Source organism: Macrotis lagotis, chromosome 1 (genome assembly GCF_037893015.1).
Source record: "Macrotis lagotis isolate mMagLag1 chromosome 1, bilby.v1.9.chrom.fasta, whole genome shotgun sequence".
Classification (NCBI taxonomy): Eukaryota; Metazoa; Chordata; class Mammalia; order Peramelemorphia; family Peramelidae; genus Macrotis; species Macrotis lagotis.
Window position 1 is genome coordinate 526,228,262 of NC_133658.1, and position 17,403 is coordinate 526,245,664.

At 33.6% G+C, this 17,403-nt stretch overlaps 1 protein-coding gene across 7 annotated transcripts in view; it reads left to right on the forward strand.

The window, feature by feature from the left end:
• Positions 1 to 17,403, forward strand: part of DMD (dystrophin) — a 2,282,785-nt gene that overhangs the window by 1,672,736 nt on the left and 592,646 nt on the right. For all 7 annotated transcript variants that reach the window (XM_074220296.1, XM_074220284.1, XM_074220285.1 and 4 more), the window contains one exon: positions 10,913 to 11,124. In XM_074220296.1, coding sequence (XP_074076397.1) covers positions 10,913 to 11,124 — 212 coding nt within the window. The remainder of the gene's footprint in view (positions 1 to 10,912; positions 11,125 to 17,403) is intronic.

The window sequence follows — 17,403 nt, forward strand, 5'->3', positions numbered from 1 at the left end:
TAGAGGAATGTTACCACACTTTTAAAAAAAAAGAAAACTTTGTCTCATGGATACATTTTTGGTCTGGAAATTAAAACACCTAGATTTTGCTTCCAACTCTTTTGTGTTGTGCCACTTTGGGCACAATATTTAATCTATGGTCTTTCCCAATCTGAGTCTAAGAACAATTATCTCCTTTCTCAATCAAAAACAGTATTTTTTTTCACAGTAATTCTACAGTAACTTTTTTAGAATTACTTTTAGAATTAGAATTACTTAATCATAATGCACTTACATTTTGAGAAACTAACACTTCTTATTATATATTACTCCCTTTCACACAAGTTCCTCTTTCTGGAATGGAATTCTTTGGTTTGTTATGTATGATCCACGGACTAAAGGGAAGCTGAGTCTCAAGGAGGTAGGTTTGTTTTCTCTCACTCTGAGAAAAAGTTATTATGATAGATAGTGAGTAGTTCCTGGAAGAAGTAAACAGGAACCTTAAATCTGGATGAAAATTATTTTGAGACCTGAGGTTTTTTGTTTTGTTTTCATTGTTTTATTTTTAAAATTTTTTTGTTTTTGATTGAAGAGAGGGAATTAATGGACAGGTGACTTCAGATAAAATTACCACAACAGTTTTGTTGCAGGGATACAGAATGCTGGGAAGAGAGATATTGGGCAGGAGATTTGATTCAAGTCAGATGAGCAAGAACAATGAGGAAAAGAGAAGAATGTTGTAGATATAAAATTAAGACAGCAATAGTTGGTGGTGAGAGTATAAAGGATCCATTTTGACTATTATCTTCTCCATTTAATGATGGTAAATGAGCCAGATGAGACTAAAGCCAGGTTATATACCTGAGTAAGTGGTTTCCCCTGAAAGAGAATTTATACAGATGAAATGTGTCTGTTTGAGTACATTGATTTATCTGCATGATTCTACTTATCTCTATACTGAAGGGAAAGACTGACTACTACATGCATACCTTTAAGTGCTTACAGAAGTGCCTAGTACATTCTAGGTCTTTATTAAATACCTATTGTTTTTCTTTCATTTGAACTTATCATAGTAATATAGATCTGTTACTTTTGTCCCAACTCATTCAATCTCCCAACATATCCCTGTAAATTTTCCTTTAGCTTGGCATTTCACTACCCAGAATAGTTAGCGTCATCTGGAAGCTCAGATTTCACAGTGTACTCCCTTCTTTACGTTATTTTTACATGTTAAAAACAGTTCTAGAACTAATCCTAAAGCAATCTTACATCTTATACTTCTCTATGCATAAAAGAAAGCCAAACTGAACCAAACAAAAATAATTGTTTGTTTCAGCGAATATTATAAATGACACAGTATGATAAATAAGGCAAGTGAGGCCATTGTCATTTTAGAGGATGAGTTTAGCTAAAATAGTTTAAGAATTTACCCAAGGGATGGGGGTACAGCTAGATGGTACAGTAGGTAAGAGGATTGGTGCTGGAGTCAGGAGGACCTGAGTTCAAATCCAGTCAGACACTTGACCTTGATTACCTTACATTATCTCTTAATCCCAAAGATATCATACAAAGGGAAAAGGACCCACATATACAAACATATTTATAGCTCTTTTTTTGTGGTGAAAAAGAATTGGGAAATTGAGTTGATGCCTATCAATTGAGGAATAGCTGAACAAGTTCCAGTATATGAAAGTAATAGAATACTATTGTTTTGTAAAAAATCATGACCAGGTGAATTTCAGAAAAAAATCTGGAAAGACTCACAAGAATTGATGCTTAGTGAAGTGAACAGAACAAGAACATTGTGCACAATAACGGTAACACTGTATGGTGATCAGCTATGATAGACTTAGCTCTTCTTAGCAGTACAGTGATCAAAGACAGTTCTGAAAGACTTACAATGAAAATGCCATCCACATCCAGAGAAAGAACCATAGGGTCTGAATGTAGTTCAAAAAAAACTATTTTTCATTTTTTTATTTGTTTTTCCTTTTTCTCATGTGTTCTCTCTCTTTTATTCTGATCTTTCACAACATTACTAAAATGGAAATAAGTTTAGCATGATTGTGAATGTTTATTTCAGATTGCTTGTTATCTTGCGGAGGAGGGGGGAAATTTTGCAAAAATGAATATTGAAAACTGTATTTATATGTAATTGGAAAAATGCTGTTAGGATTAAAAAAAATTTATCCAAGGTCAACCAATTAATTAATAAGGACTTCTGTGGATTAAAACTCATTTTTCTGCCTTGCTACTTTCTATTCATTTTTTAGGATTTTTTGCAAGACAATGGGGTTAAGTGGCTTGCCCAAGGCCACACAGCTAGGTAATTATTAAGTGTCTGAGGCCAGATTTGAACTCAGGTACTCCTGACTCCAGTGCCGGTACTCTATCCACTGTGCCACCCAGCTGCCCCCCCCCAGCTGCCCCCTATTTTCTATTTTTTTAGCTTTCCATTAAACCAGGCTATCACCATTCTAAATTTTTTTCTTATTTTTTTTAACATTTTAACATTTTATTTGTTTTCCAATTATATGCAATAGTAATATGTACCCATCATTTTTTGCAAGACACTGAATTCTACAATTTCCCCCCCCCTCCCTTCCCCCCACAGAAGGCTGTCTGATAGTCTCTACATTGTTTCTATGCCATACATTGATGTGAATTAAATGTTATAAGAGTAAACATACCCCCCCCCCCCAAGGAGATGGGAAACCTCAGGCATAAAGAGAGAAAGAAAAAAAAAAATGTACTTCAGTCTGTGTTCAGATTCCAATGGCTCTGTCTCTGGGGTGAATTGCTTTCTTTATCATAAGTCCACCAGAGAAGTTGCTTCAATATTTTTCCCAGTTGCTATCACTAGCTGTACCTCCACTCTATTTCTCCCCACTCTCATTTGTTCTATTTTCTCTCTTCTTTCATCCCGGCCCTGTCCAAAAGTGTGTTGAATCTGAGTACCCTCTTCCTCGATCTTCCCTCTCTTCTATCAGCTATTCTTCCCTTCCCTCCCCCCATTCCCCCTCATCCCGTCCTTTTCCTCCCATCCTTCTCCAGGGCAAGACAGATTTCTTCACCCTATTAAGTGTGTATGCCATTTCCAACCTGAGCCATTTCCGAAGAGAATGAAGGCTCACTCATTCCCCCTTGCCTTCCCTACCCCACTCCATTGAAAAAGCTTTTTTTTGACTCTTATGTGAAATTTCGCAGCTTCTTCTTCATATCCTTTTCGTTCCTCCCAGCTTTTCCCCATCACCCACTGACTCCATCCCTTTACCACATCATACCATTATATTCCTCTCCTTCCTATGTCCTGTCTATATAGGCTTCTAACAGCTCTTATAAATGAGAAAGTTCATATGAATTATCAATATCTTCTCATGCAGGAACACAAACAGTTCAACATCAACAAGTTCTTCATAGTTAGTCACCCTCCTCCACTCCCTCTATGGTTCACCAGATTCCTGTACTTAGAAATCAAACTTTTTGTTCAGCTCTGGTTGTCTCAATAGGAAAGTATGAAAGTCCCCCCGTTTCATTGAAAGTCCATCCTTTTCCCTGAAAAAGGATGTTCAGTTTTGCTGGGTAGTTGTTGATTCTCAATTGTAAACCAAGATCTTTTGCCTTCTGGAATATCATATTCCAATCCCTACAAGCCCTTAATGTAGATATTGCCAGAACCTGTGTAATCCTGACCGTGAAGCCTTGGTAGTTGAATTGTCTGTTTCTGGCAGCTTTTAGAATTTTCTCTTTGATTTGGAAATTTTGAAATTTGGCTACAATATTCCTAGAAGTTTTTCTTTTGGGATCCCTTTCAGGGTGTGACTGGTGAATTCTCTCAATTTCTATTTTACCCTCAGCTTCTAGGATCTCAGGGCAATTTTGCTGTATTATTTCTTGAAAAATGAAGTCCATGCTCTTCTCCTGGTCATAGATTTCAGATAGTTCAATAATTTTTAAATGATGTCTTCTGGATCTGTTTTCAAGGTCAGTTGTTTTTTCAATGAGATATATTTCACATTTTCTTCTAATTTTTTGGCTTTTTTGGCAGAGTTTTATTTCTTTCTGCTTTCTTGCAAAGTCATCAGCTTCCTTTAGTTCCATTCTGCATTTGAAGGAGTTATTTTCTTCAGAGATCTTTTTTATCTTCTTTTCCAGCTGGCCAATTCTGCTTTTTAAAGCATTCTTCTCATTTGCCTTTTGTTTTGCTTTTTCCATTAGGCCTAAACTGTTTTTTTTTTAACATATTATTTTCTTCAGTATTATTTTGTATATCTTTCACCAAACTTTTGATTTGATTTTCATGATTTTTCTGCATTGCTCTCATTTCTCTTCCCAATTTCTCCTTCACCTCCCTTAATTGCTTTTCAAAGTCTTTTTTTGAGCTCATCCATAGCCTGAGACTATTTTCTATTTCTCTTGGAGGTTTTGGATATGGAAGCCTCAATTTTGTCATCATCTGAGTATGTGTTTTGATCTTCCATAGGATTAAAGTAATTCTCTATGGGCAGATCCTTCTTTTTCTGCTGTTTACTCATTTCCTCAGCCAAGACTAATTTACGGCACTTCCAAGGCTTTGGGGTTGTTTTTTTGGGGGGACACCCCACTAGGACCTTTATTCCTCAAAGGTCTCATGCTCTCTAGCCTGTGCTTTGATATGAAGATGATCACAGCACTACCCTCTGCCCTGGGGCTTTAAGGAGAGATCGAGCTATCTTAGTATGGAAGCCCAAATTGCAATATGTGAGTGTAGGCAGAGTCCTACCCCAGGGAGAGCAGAGAAATTTCTGCAGACTTCCCTTACTGTCTCTGGGGGTACAGGCTGCTTTCTCCCGATTCTTGCTGGAAGTGCTCCTCACTCCACACTCACCCAGGTGCAGCAGAGTTCTCTTACCGCCCCTTAAGCTGTTGCTGGTGATTTCTGGGCTGTGCTGAGATGGGTTGGGCTGGGCTGCCCTGCTGCTTTGTTTCCAACCCCAGGTCCTGGTGAAACACACTTTTCCTGCGGAACTTCTAAGTTGTCTTAGACTGGGAAAATGTATCACTCAGTCTTTCTGTGGGTTCTGCCCCACTAAATTTTGGCTAGAGCCATCCTTTGTTTTTGGGGGGGTTTGGGGGGTCAGAGTTCTCGGGAAATGCTGCCTTCATGCTGCCATTTTTGGCTCTGCCCCTCAAGTTTTTCCCATTCTAAATTTTCACACCTAAAAGTATGAATGAACTTATAATGAAGTTATAACTGAAGTAAACTTTATTCTTTAGCTGTATGTATTCAAAAGCACTGTTAGATATCTTTTATAGCTGTTATGTTTCAAGAATGAATGAAAACTCAAGTTGTAGGGAGCAAATAAGAGGGAGCGAAATTTAGAAGAGAGATATGCTAATATGCAATCATCTCATTAATTTGATTTTTGTCCATGAATGAAATGTGAAGACTCTCTGCAATATTGTAGGATGATCACATGATCACTGGGATGCAAATCTGACATTTCTAGAGATACATAATTCTAGATCCATGCTGATTCCTGTAACTGTAACCTGTAACCATGCTGTAACTCTTTGCCTTAGGATCAGTTATTTATTTTATTTTATTATCTAATATCTATTTATTATTCAAATGAGTTAAGACATTTCCATGATGGAATTTCGTGAGAAATCTGTACATCTGGTTAACCCTTCAATTATAGCACTGCACGGATTGCCTGTGTTTATGTGCCTGTATTTTATTATTTTACTTTTATAAGTCAGTTGATTGATTGGTTACAAACTCAATCTAACAGTATGGGCCTTGGTGTCCAACTACTACAAAAATATATATAATTGGGTTATAACTCTCTAGGTAATATGGAAAGTGTTGATATGTTTAAAATTGTGGGCACAATTTTCTGATTTCTATGTCTGTCAGTGGTTAAAAATCAGTATACTTGCAGGGACAGTTTAGTGGTATAATGAATAGAATCAGGAAAAGCTGTATTCAAATATATGACCTTACTAGCTATGAGACCCCAAGCAAGTCACTTAATCTCTTCTTGCCCCACCTTCCTCATCTATATAAGGGGATACCTACCTCCCAAGATTGCTTTGGGGATCAAATGAATTAATCATTGTAAAACACCTTGCAATGCCGAGCATATAGTAAATACGATATAAATATTAGCTTTTCATTAAAGCTTTATTTTGATTTCTCTCCTTTTCTACATTTTTCTTCTGCCTTATCAAAACTTAAGTAATTTGCTTGCTTCTTTGCTTTTTGAATAGGTTTCTGTATTCTCTACTGATTATGCCAGTTGTGTCAATAAATTTCACTATTTTCATTTCATTAAATAATAGAATCTATGAAAACTGGTCAAAATTTCCTGACTTATTATGGTTCTATTTTAGTTCCTCTTATAAGAACTAGTTTCTAAAATAGTCTTAGGTTTGTATATATAATGCAGTATTAATTTCTGGTTAGATCACATCTAAAAACTCATTTGTTGAGGAACAAACATCAAAATCTTGATATTTTTATTTAGATTTTTCCTCACCCTCTAACAGACTGCAATGAGAGCAAGAACAATATTTGATTGTTTTGGTTTAACTGAGGAGTCAGACCAATCTCATGGACCTCCATGGATTTGAATGATGGAAACAATTAATGATATTTGATCTATTCTCAGATCATTTGTTTGACTCCACCAGAAACTAGAAAATTTAAAGTTAACCCAACCCTAGGTTTTAAATTGCTTGCCAAACTAATGGAATTCTGGTAAAAAATAAGAACAATCACAACAACAATTCATATTTGCATAATGCTTTAAATTTGCAAAGTATTTTCTACATATTTAGTCTCTCAGTAAACCTGTGAAGTAGGAACTATAGTAATCTCCATTTTAGAAATGTGAAAACTCAACTTGAAGGGATTAAGTGATTGGCCTAAATAAAGTTTGATAGAGCTAACAAGTGTCTCAATAGCAAACATTTAATCAGTACAGATACAAATATTAAAAATGAAAAATAGAATCAGCCTCATTCTCAAATAAATCTTTTCAGAGGGTTTTAAAGACTCAAATTCCTCCAAACTTGTATTACTGGTAACAAGTGTAGGGACTCAGATCCTCTCTGAAGCTGGGATGTACTCTTGAATGGCCCCAAGATACAGGTTTTCCATGGATCTAGGTATAAAAAAAAATACCTTTTTGTTTTGCTCCTTTTCATATTTCTAATCTGTCTTCACTCTATGTAACTTCTAGTTGTGTTATGTGTCCTTGTAGGATACCCCAATCTTCTCTTACTCTTTCATTCAATGGTAGAAAAATACTCTTTCTCTGGCCATTTTCTTTTTTAATTAATTAATTAGTTTGTTTTAGTTTATGGAATAAAAGCAGCATTTCCATTATATAGTATAATAAGATTATTGCATATGAAACTGTAAATCCATTATATGTGCCTTGCTACACCCTCTAAACATTCAACAAATTTAAAGTGAAAATTTTTATTTTCCCCTTTTTTCTTTCCTCTCCCTCTTCCCTATCCTAGAGGTGATAACCACTAGATACAAAGAGGTGTAATATATATATATATATATATATATATATATATATGTGCATAAATATATATGTACATACACATATATATAATTAATATATACATACTTCTATTTATCATTCTTTCTCTACATGTAGCATAGCATCATTCTTCATATGTCCTTTGCAGTTAATTTGGATATTTATAATATTTAAAATAACTTATTGGCTTGTTATTCTTAAAACAATATTGCTTTTGCTGTATATGGTGTTCTCTTGGTTCTGTTGATTTTACTCTTTATTTCACACAAGTCTATCCATGTTTTTTTCTAAGATTATTGAATGCATCATTTGTTACAGCATAGTAGTATTTCATCACAATCTTATACCACAACTTATTCAACCATTTCCTAATTGATGGGCATCCCTATATGTGCTAAAATATTTGTAGCAGCTATATTTGTAGTGGCAAAAATTGGAAATTGAAGAAAATCCCAGCCATTTTCCTGAGTGCAGAGTCAGAGAAAAACCTTCCTTCTTTCCAGTCCCTCTAAAATACAGTGAACTTTCCCTCGTATTGAGACTAGACCATGCAAATAGTTTTTGTTGCTGTTTTTTAGCAGTGGGTGGTGAAGTAAGAAATCCACTTAAATTTGCTTATATTGTGCTTTTCTTTTAAGTCAAATATGTGGGAATCATGAAATAATGGGAATAAGCAGATTGCCTGTCCAAGTGGTATCACATTGTTCTATAATTTTATGTAATTACCAATTAATTAAAAAAAATTTCCAAAAAATCTAAGGCATTGTATTCTTGGATCATTTCAGCCCCAAAATATACTCAAAGCATATATTAGATGCCAAGGATATTAAGGGAATATTGATCAATCAGAGAGTTGATGCTGAATTTTGAAGCTTAGAAGGATAGATCTAAAAGTGTGACATATTTGACAGTGGCATATTTGAGCATTAGAAAATTAAGTAAAAAGAGAAACTTGCAATAAAATGCCCACCAGATCTGTTTTAGTTTATAGTTTAGTTTAAGATTTAGTTATAGGAAGAACAGAAGGGAATATTTAAAAAACTGAAATTATATTAATATAAGACATACATGAGCAAGTAGATTATGTTTACTTTTGCTTCAATGACCTCTTTTGGGTTGTAAATTTCACAAATCAATATTATATAAAAGAAAATACAATGCACATATGACTTAAGTGGATATAGTATGCTTCTTACACGCTGATTTTATAAAGAGATGTGTTCTATGCTCCTATAAAATTTTGAATGGCAAGCTTTGATTTCATGGATTTTACATATGGGAAACTTTCCAACATTACAAACTAAATAGGTTTTTCCCAGAATTCCTTTGCAAATATCAGTATTTAAAAGATGCTGTCATTTAAAAATTTCAGACCTAACTTCAATGTGAACAATAAGTGTTTTTCAGTAATTTGACTCAGTTATAATCCCTTAACAACTTTAGCTGTCAGTTATGTTGGCCTTACATGACCTGGTTAGTAAGGAGATATGCAATAAGTGAAGAGGTCCCACTCAACAGACCATTTTGGTTTTCTCCATAATATACCCAAGGCTTCTTTTGGCCAGAAATCTTCCTTTGCAATGATTAAATAGACTGACTCAAGCAGGAAATTTGGATGAAATGTCATCCCAGGCTATAAGGTTTTTTTTTCCATTAAGAAACCTTCACCCATGCATGATTGAACCAGTCTGTTTCTTCACAAAATGGTGTTGACCTTGTATAAATGAGGGCTATGTCTATCATCATGAAATGAAGTGTATAATTTACAAAACCTATGCAGGCAAGTTTGCAAATGACTTATCATGCGCCTGTAAAAAATAAAATCAAACCTTTTTGAGATGTTACTAATCTAACAAATTATTACTAATTCAAACCAATTTTGGAAAAGATAAGTTGAAATTTAAATTACATTCTTTTCAATGATTATATAGTAAGACCCAGGCATTGTAAATTAATATAAGAATAAAGCATTTAGTTAGCTGAAAAATACCAAACTATGGACTCTTAAAAATATGATCAGATTATATTACTATAATAACATTTATTTAGTGCTCTAGAATCATATTGTATAAGAATTAGCAAATATGAAGAATTCAGAGGAACATGTAAAATTAATATAAACTGATAGAGTGATATAATCAGAAACTATATAAATGAACAGCAATATACAATGTAAGTATAACAACAATATAAATAAAAAGGTCATTGAAAGAAAATAAATCTCTCATAATTGAAAGTTAATCAAGTTCCTGGAGAATCAGTTATGAAATATATACCCCAAATATTAATAACAAAGAGGACCACAAAATAGAATATTTTATATATTATTATGTGTGATCATTGCTTTGGATGCTTTTGATTGTTATTTTCTTTCATAAAGGATAGTTTGATCTATATGGAGAAGGGGGTTTAAGAAGTAACCTTAGATCTGACACCACCTAGGAAATCCTTCCTCTCCTCTATCTAATAAATTGGGATTGAGGGATTCACAGGATTAAGTCCCTTAGCTTTCTTTTCTACAGCAGCCATATCTCAGCTTGTGAAGTTAAATTACTGCTTCTCTAAAGTTGGGCCAGGATATTTTAAGCCCAAGAACTTTTTTCTCTTGCCATATGGATCAGAGCATATGTAGCTCTCTCATTCCTCTGCCCAAGGCAGACATTAGTTCTTCCTAGGGAGTAAGAGGCTGTGCATGTTTCTGGGGGGTTTTTTTTCACTCTACATGCCCTCTGATCTCTGCTCTTTTCTCAGGATGCCTATAGAAAAAGGCAGAGTCTCCCTTTGAATACTTTAATTTACCATCCAAAAAAGATGAACTATTTCTCTTTTAGCAGTTCAATCTGTGGCTTTCATGGCAATTAATTCATCACTAATCTCAATGACCCATAATCCATGAGGCATCATGGGACATATTTATACCCTACAAAGGAAGATGCATCCAAAAGCACTAAACAGAGACCCACCACCCTATTAGTTCATCAAACAGATCAAGTAATACCATAATCAACTCTTTATAAACATATCACTATGAGTGTGCAATGTAAATGATAAATATAAATTCAAAGAACTTACATAAGTATTGTATTAAGTCTCAAATATAACTCTCCAATAAAAGGATATGGTTCAAGGAACTATGTTTATTAGACTATGTGATCGGTAGATTTTAATTTGAATTTTTACTTTTCTGGGTAATCTTGGGGCATTCATTTGTCAATAACGGAGCTGTGCCATGTGGCAAAATGAAAATAATAATAGCTGTTTGTAATACATTAACAATGTTTAAAAAATCTATGGTTAGTATAAAAGATAAGTAATCCATATAAAAGACTAAATTTTCAAAGGGAGTCTTCAAACAATATTCATTGTATTTCATGATTTTTTCCTCTCATTAGTTGAAAAAATACAAAGTCAATGGGATGAAGTACAAGAACATCTTCAGAGGAGGAGACAGCAGTTAAATGAAATGCTGAAAGATTCTGCTCAATGGTTAGAAGCCAAGAAAGAAGCTGAATGGACCCTGGAAAAGGCCAAAGCCAGGCTAGAGTCATGGAAGGAAATTCCCTACTCAATGGAAGGAATCAGAAAACAATCTACAGAAATTAAGGTTGGTATCTGATCTTTTTAAAGTTAAAAGTATTTGAAATTATATTATTGGTTGAAATTAACATGTTCACAAACAAACTATGTACATGGGAATTTACCAAGGTTCTTTGATGAAAATATATCTATTAAGAAAATAGAGTTCAGTAAACAACAGAATTGGAACAATGATGCTATAATAAAAGAATTTTGATTTCGAGATGAGCCAAATATTGCTGTTCCTTATCTTTTGCCTTCCATCTCATGTGGGACACAGCATGTTCCCTGAGAGAAGTCAGCAAAGGTCTTGACCAGTGTCTTCCATTTGCCCCAAAAGACTTACCCTCATGCAAGGATTCTCCCACTTATCATGTTTAAGGCTTGGCAGAGTGAAATTAATAAAATGATAAGTAGGATAAGGATTAAAAAGAGGAAGACAATATAGACTTTAATTGCTCCCCTAAGATAAGGAACATAGGAAAAAGTGAGTAATTCTGGGGCAATGAATTGGGAAAGAATTAAGGGATCAATAGATTGGAGATCATAATATGAACAATAAGGGAAGACACACACACAGAGAGAGGAAAAAAAGAATAGAGTATAGTTTGACAAGTGGATAATGGAATTCATATGGAGTGGTACATTTGTGGGTGATGGTAAGATCTGGGGTATGAGACTAATTAAAGTTATCATGGTGTGACTGAGATGGAGTGGAGGAATAGCATGGGAAGTGAGTAGATTGAAAAATTAAGCAGCTAGTATTTAAGGGAGAGTCATGCATGTTGAACTTCCCTGGTAGGAGGAAATTGAGGAGAAGAGAAAATTGGGAACTCAGGGTTTTGGAAGTAAATGTTGAAATTTGTTTTTGTAGATGAGAAAAAAATTTAAAAAATAAAAAAATAAAGATGCAGGCAGATTTTCAAAGGAGATTATCCCCATTAATCTATTAAGGACACCTTGGATTCCATTTTAGCAAAACTAGGCATACTCAAAACAAAAGCTTAGTTTTTGCAGTTATCATTTGATTATATTTCTCAGTTTATTCCCCCTTTTACATACCAGAAGGTGATCCATCATATTAAAAAAATTAAGATTAAAAACAAAAACAGACCTACAAAAACTACCCAACATGTCAAAAAAAAAGTCTGACATTATATGAAATATCCCATAACCAAAGTTCCTCACTTCTATAATGAGTTGGGGGAAGTGTCTTCTTATGTCTACTTTTTGAACCCAAGCTTCATCATTATAATTTTATAATAATCAATTTTGATTTGTTTTTCTGTCTTCACTTTTATATTCATTTTCCTGAATCTTTTTACCTCATTCTTCATAAATTTTTATGTCTGTTTTCAACATGAACACATTTTCTTTTGTATTTTAATTTATAGATTAAAACAAACATTTTCATATATAGTACAATGAAAGAAATGATTGTACATGAAACTACGATGAAGAACATGCTATCCCTTTTAAATATATAACAAAATTATCATGAATATTTTTTCTTTATTTTTCTTCCCTCCAGCTATCATTAGAATAAATAAGCATATGTAGGTAAAATTATTCTAAACATGTTTTTATTTATCAGTTCTTTCTCTGGATGCAGAAAGTCTTTCTTCACACATCTTATATAATTATTTTGTGTATTTATAATAGTTAAAATGGCATTTGTTCAAAGTCATTTTAAAACAATGATGCTGTTACTATATACAATGTTCTATTATTTTCATTATTTCTTGCAAGTCTTTCCATGTTTTTCTAAGATTATTGAGCTCATCATTTCTTATAACATAGAAGTATTCCATCACAAACAAAAACCATGACTTGTTCAGTCATTCCTTAATTTATGGGCATCTCTATATGTTCTGAAATGTTTATAGCAGCTATTTTTGTGGGGAAGAGATTGCAGAGATGTCCAGAATAGAGAACTAAAGAATAAACCATCCTTCTTTTAGCCCTTCTAGAAGGTAGTTGAGTCCTAAGGCAAAAATTTGCAGGTTATCGTTGTTAACTGATTTTCTGCAGTGGGTCATACAATCAGAAATCCATTTATGTTTATGATTTTTGACTACAAATTAATAATAACCCAACAAGTGGTTATCTGGCCTCTTCTTAAAAATCCTTAATACTTTTAGTACCATGTAAAAAGTGCTAGGTTTGACACAAAAGTATCCATATTTGAATGTTGTTTTTGCTAGTGATCATTTGTATGACTCAGGAAAGTCATGTAACTTTTCTGGGTCTCAGTTTACTTATATGAAAAATGAAGGTTTTTTAGACTAGACATTTGATTTCAAAATCAAATAGAAACAAGGACTACTAACTCTTATATAAGAATACTGCAGTTCATTTATTAACTTAACTTTTAAATGTAATGTTATATATGTCATATTACATTTTTACTTATTTTGTTAAATATTTCCCAATCATATTTTATTTTGGTTTGAGTAGCACTTGGAAACAGCCCACAAGCAGTGTTAGACACTTCTGTACTTGATGACTTTTTTAGGTCCTTTCCAGCTCTAAATTTATAGTTAAGATCATAATTTTCTCAAAACAATCCAATCCACTTTTGTATTCTCAAATTATAAAATTTTTCCTAATCTCAAGCCTAAATGTAATTTCTTACTATTTTCTCCCATTGCTTTTGATTCTTCGCTTTTAAGTCAAATATCATAAATCTCATCTTTCTTGTACATGAGATGATATACCAATATCATTTCTCAAAGTTGTATCTAATTTTATAGATGAACAAAGGAAAAATCTATAAGGAAAAACTTGAGCCATGACTGTATATTGTCATCAAAGTCCAAACCAAAAATGTTAAAAGGGCAAAAACCCGTGAGTTTTTAACAATCATTGTATCATACTTAATATTTATAAGACAAAATTAGTATTCGTTTTCTTGAGCAAGTGTACCTGTAACCAATCATTTTAGTTGTTCTAATAATAATAGCCACTAGCACTAATAATAGTCACTAACATTAATTAATAATAACTAAATAATTATAGGATAGAAAATATGTCATTTTTAAAATAAAAGAAACAAGGTTCAAATTCTAGCTCTGCCACTTATTATTTGTGGAACCTTTGTCAATTCATACAATCTCTTTGAATTAGTTTCCTCTTTTATAAAATGAAGAAGTTGAAATACATATCCTTTTTGGTCCATCTGTCTCTAAATCTATCAGAGGAAAATCAGTAACTTACTATGCACAAAGTATTGTACTCTTTTCAGAGGGAGATGGAAAGATGAATTCATGTATGAATCATACACCAAGGTAGAGAACAAAAACACATAAAGAAGTAACTAAAACACAAAAATATATTGTTATTAGTATACAAGATTCTTATGAACAAATTGCATTCCAGTCCCAGGAAGAAAAAAGAAAAAATTTCTAGTTTATTGGCATTTAGGGGAGACTTCATGCTTCATGGAAAATAGAATTTAAACTAGGTTTAAAATGATAAGTAGGATTCAAATGATCAGATATGGTTCAGCAAGAGGCAGTCCTGCCACATAACAAGGAAAAAAGAAGCATATCTGACTTCCTGGACAAAGTAGAAGAGACATCAACAACACAAAATAAGTAAGTAGAAAAAAAAATCACATAAGATTTTTGATCCTTTCATTATTTCTGCCAAGAAATAAATTGTGAAAGGAGCCCTTAAAGACAACATCAAGATAGGCATATAGCCAAAATGTCCTGAATTTTCTTTTCATTACCATGAATTCTGTGATTGTAAGTTCTAGACTTTCTATATTAAAAGAAAATTGAAAGGAGCAAACAGAAACCTGCAAGACATTAGTATTGTCATAGCGTAGTGACTTAACTTTTGAACATCATGTTGCAACTCTGTACCATCTCTTTTCTAGGAAATGGGGATGAATATCTCTAGATGTACAACACAAGAGGAGGCTCATTGATGAAACCAGTTGTAGGAAATTAAAGACAAAAAAAATGTCAAATAATAGGTCCCAGCAGCTGGCAATTGAAAATAAGAGCAGGCTAAATGATGTTTAAGAATGAAAGTAAGGGAAAAGGAAGTTTGTTGTGTGAGGAGTATTAACTCCTGAAAGGAATGTAAAATGATGGCTAGACTGGAGAGGTTCACGTAAGTCTTTGAATCTTACCTCATATGCAAATGAATTCAAAATGCTGAAAGGGTCAAATTTACAAAGAAAAGGAAAACTCAGACTCTGGAATTGGACTGCTTAAAACACCTCAAACTTAAATAAATTGAAATTATTTTTAAATTGTCATTCTATTCAATTTTTTGAAATGAAGATTTGCCTTTGAATAAAATCCATATTTTATCACAAAAATGGAACACTTTTTTTTAAGCTCAGCATTACCAAAATAAATAAACTTTTGTTTACTTTTTTAGAGGAACTTTTATTTCTGATAGATTGGAAATTATGGATAGAAACAGACAGACAGACAGAGAAAGAAAATGTCATATTCTTTGAACCAAGTAAAACCACAATCAAATTTAATCTATGAATAACAAAAGATAAGCATGGAGGTAATGGGTGACATTATTAATCTCCTCTTTCACAAACAGGAATTTGTTCAGTTTGAACAAAACAAGATAGAAAAATCATGATAGAATCAACTCAAACTTGTTGATAATTCCTTTCTTGTGAAAGAAATCATCAAATATAAGCAGTTGAAAAGTATAAGCTATTTAACATACTTGGGGAAGATAGCAAATTTCTCTATTATTTGGAAAGGAGAAAGTAAAATGTCTTATGTAATGGAATAATAAATGTAAATCATCTTCAAGTTTCTTTTTTTTTCTTTTTTTTTTTAAAGATTTTGGAAGGCAATGGGGTTAAGTGGCTTGCCCAAGGCCACAGGGCTAGGTAATTATTAAGTGTCTGAGTTCGGATTTGAACTCAGGTACTCCTGACTCCAAGGCCAGTGCTCTATCCACTGCACCACCTAGCAGCCCCTGTCTTCAAGTTTCAGTGATATTTGGCCCTGACTTTGGGATGGGAAAGAGGTTATAGATAGCAAGAAAAATGGAAGATTCAATGAGTAATTCCTGTTGACTAATATTAATTGGCTCATTGTCCATAAATTAAAATCAACTCCTAATTGCCTAGGCTAATGGAAGAGAATACTAGCAGTGGTGATGATGGAAAATACTAGATAATTTGTCTCCTCTCCTTGTGGCAATAGCAGCAAGTTAAAAGTTTTCAGATAATGAAGATCAATCCAAGGATTTAGGAAGAGGCAAGCTTCAACCAGGATCTAGGAATTGAGGATGCTAAATCCATATGTTCTTTATTATCATTAACTCTTTATCATGGTCCCCCTTAGGATATTGTACTTTTCTTTTCTTTTTTTTTTAGGTTTTTGCAAGGCAAATGGGGTTAAGTGGCTTGCCCAAGGCCACACAGCTAGGTAATTATTAAGCGTCTGAGACTGGATTTGAACCCAGGTAATACTGACTCCAAGGCCAGTGCTTTATCCACTGCACCACCTAGCCGCCCCTATTGTACTTTTCTTTACTTCATACAATTGCCTTTGCCATTGTTTCCAAATCAAAATCTGGATTCAGAACCAAAAGATCTGGTTTTCATTCCCAGACATGCCCCTCCTGATGTGACTTTTGACCAGTCACTTAATTTTTCCAAGCATCCGTTTCCTCACCTGTCAGTTTGGGAGAGTTGAGAGAAGAGACCTTAAAGATACCATCTCTGTGTCCTTTGATTCTATGAAATAAAATCTTCTTTATTAATAGATCAAAAACCAATTATATGATACTAGTAGTAAGCTGCCATTTTACAGAAGAGAAAGCAAACTTATTAAATATCCATTATGGGAGTAAGGTATCAATGAGACAGGGCCATTAATAGATGTATTGCAGTATTCCTAAAGGCCACTGTTTAATCAATGAATTAACAAGCCTCAAAAAGTGTACCTACTATGTGATTGGGACTAGATTAGGCCATAGGGAGAGAAAGAAAAAAATAATACCTGCTCTCAATGAACTTGGATTCTAACAAAGAGAAGAACATGCAGACAATGAGGTTGCACAGTGGATAGAGCACTGGATCTTGGGTTAGGAAGATCTGAGCTCAAATCTGGCCTTAGACACTTATTTAGCTATGTGACCCTGGGCAAGTCACTAAACCTGTTTTTGACAAAATTTCCTTATCTGTGAAATGGGAGAATTGATATCATTTACCTGTCAGGATTATTGGTAGACTCAAATGAGATCTTTTTTTTCTTTTAAATTTATTTATTTTTTAATTTTACAATTTTCCCCCTAACCTTACTTTCCTCCCTCA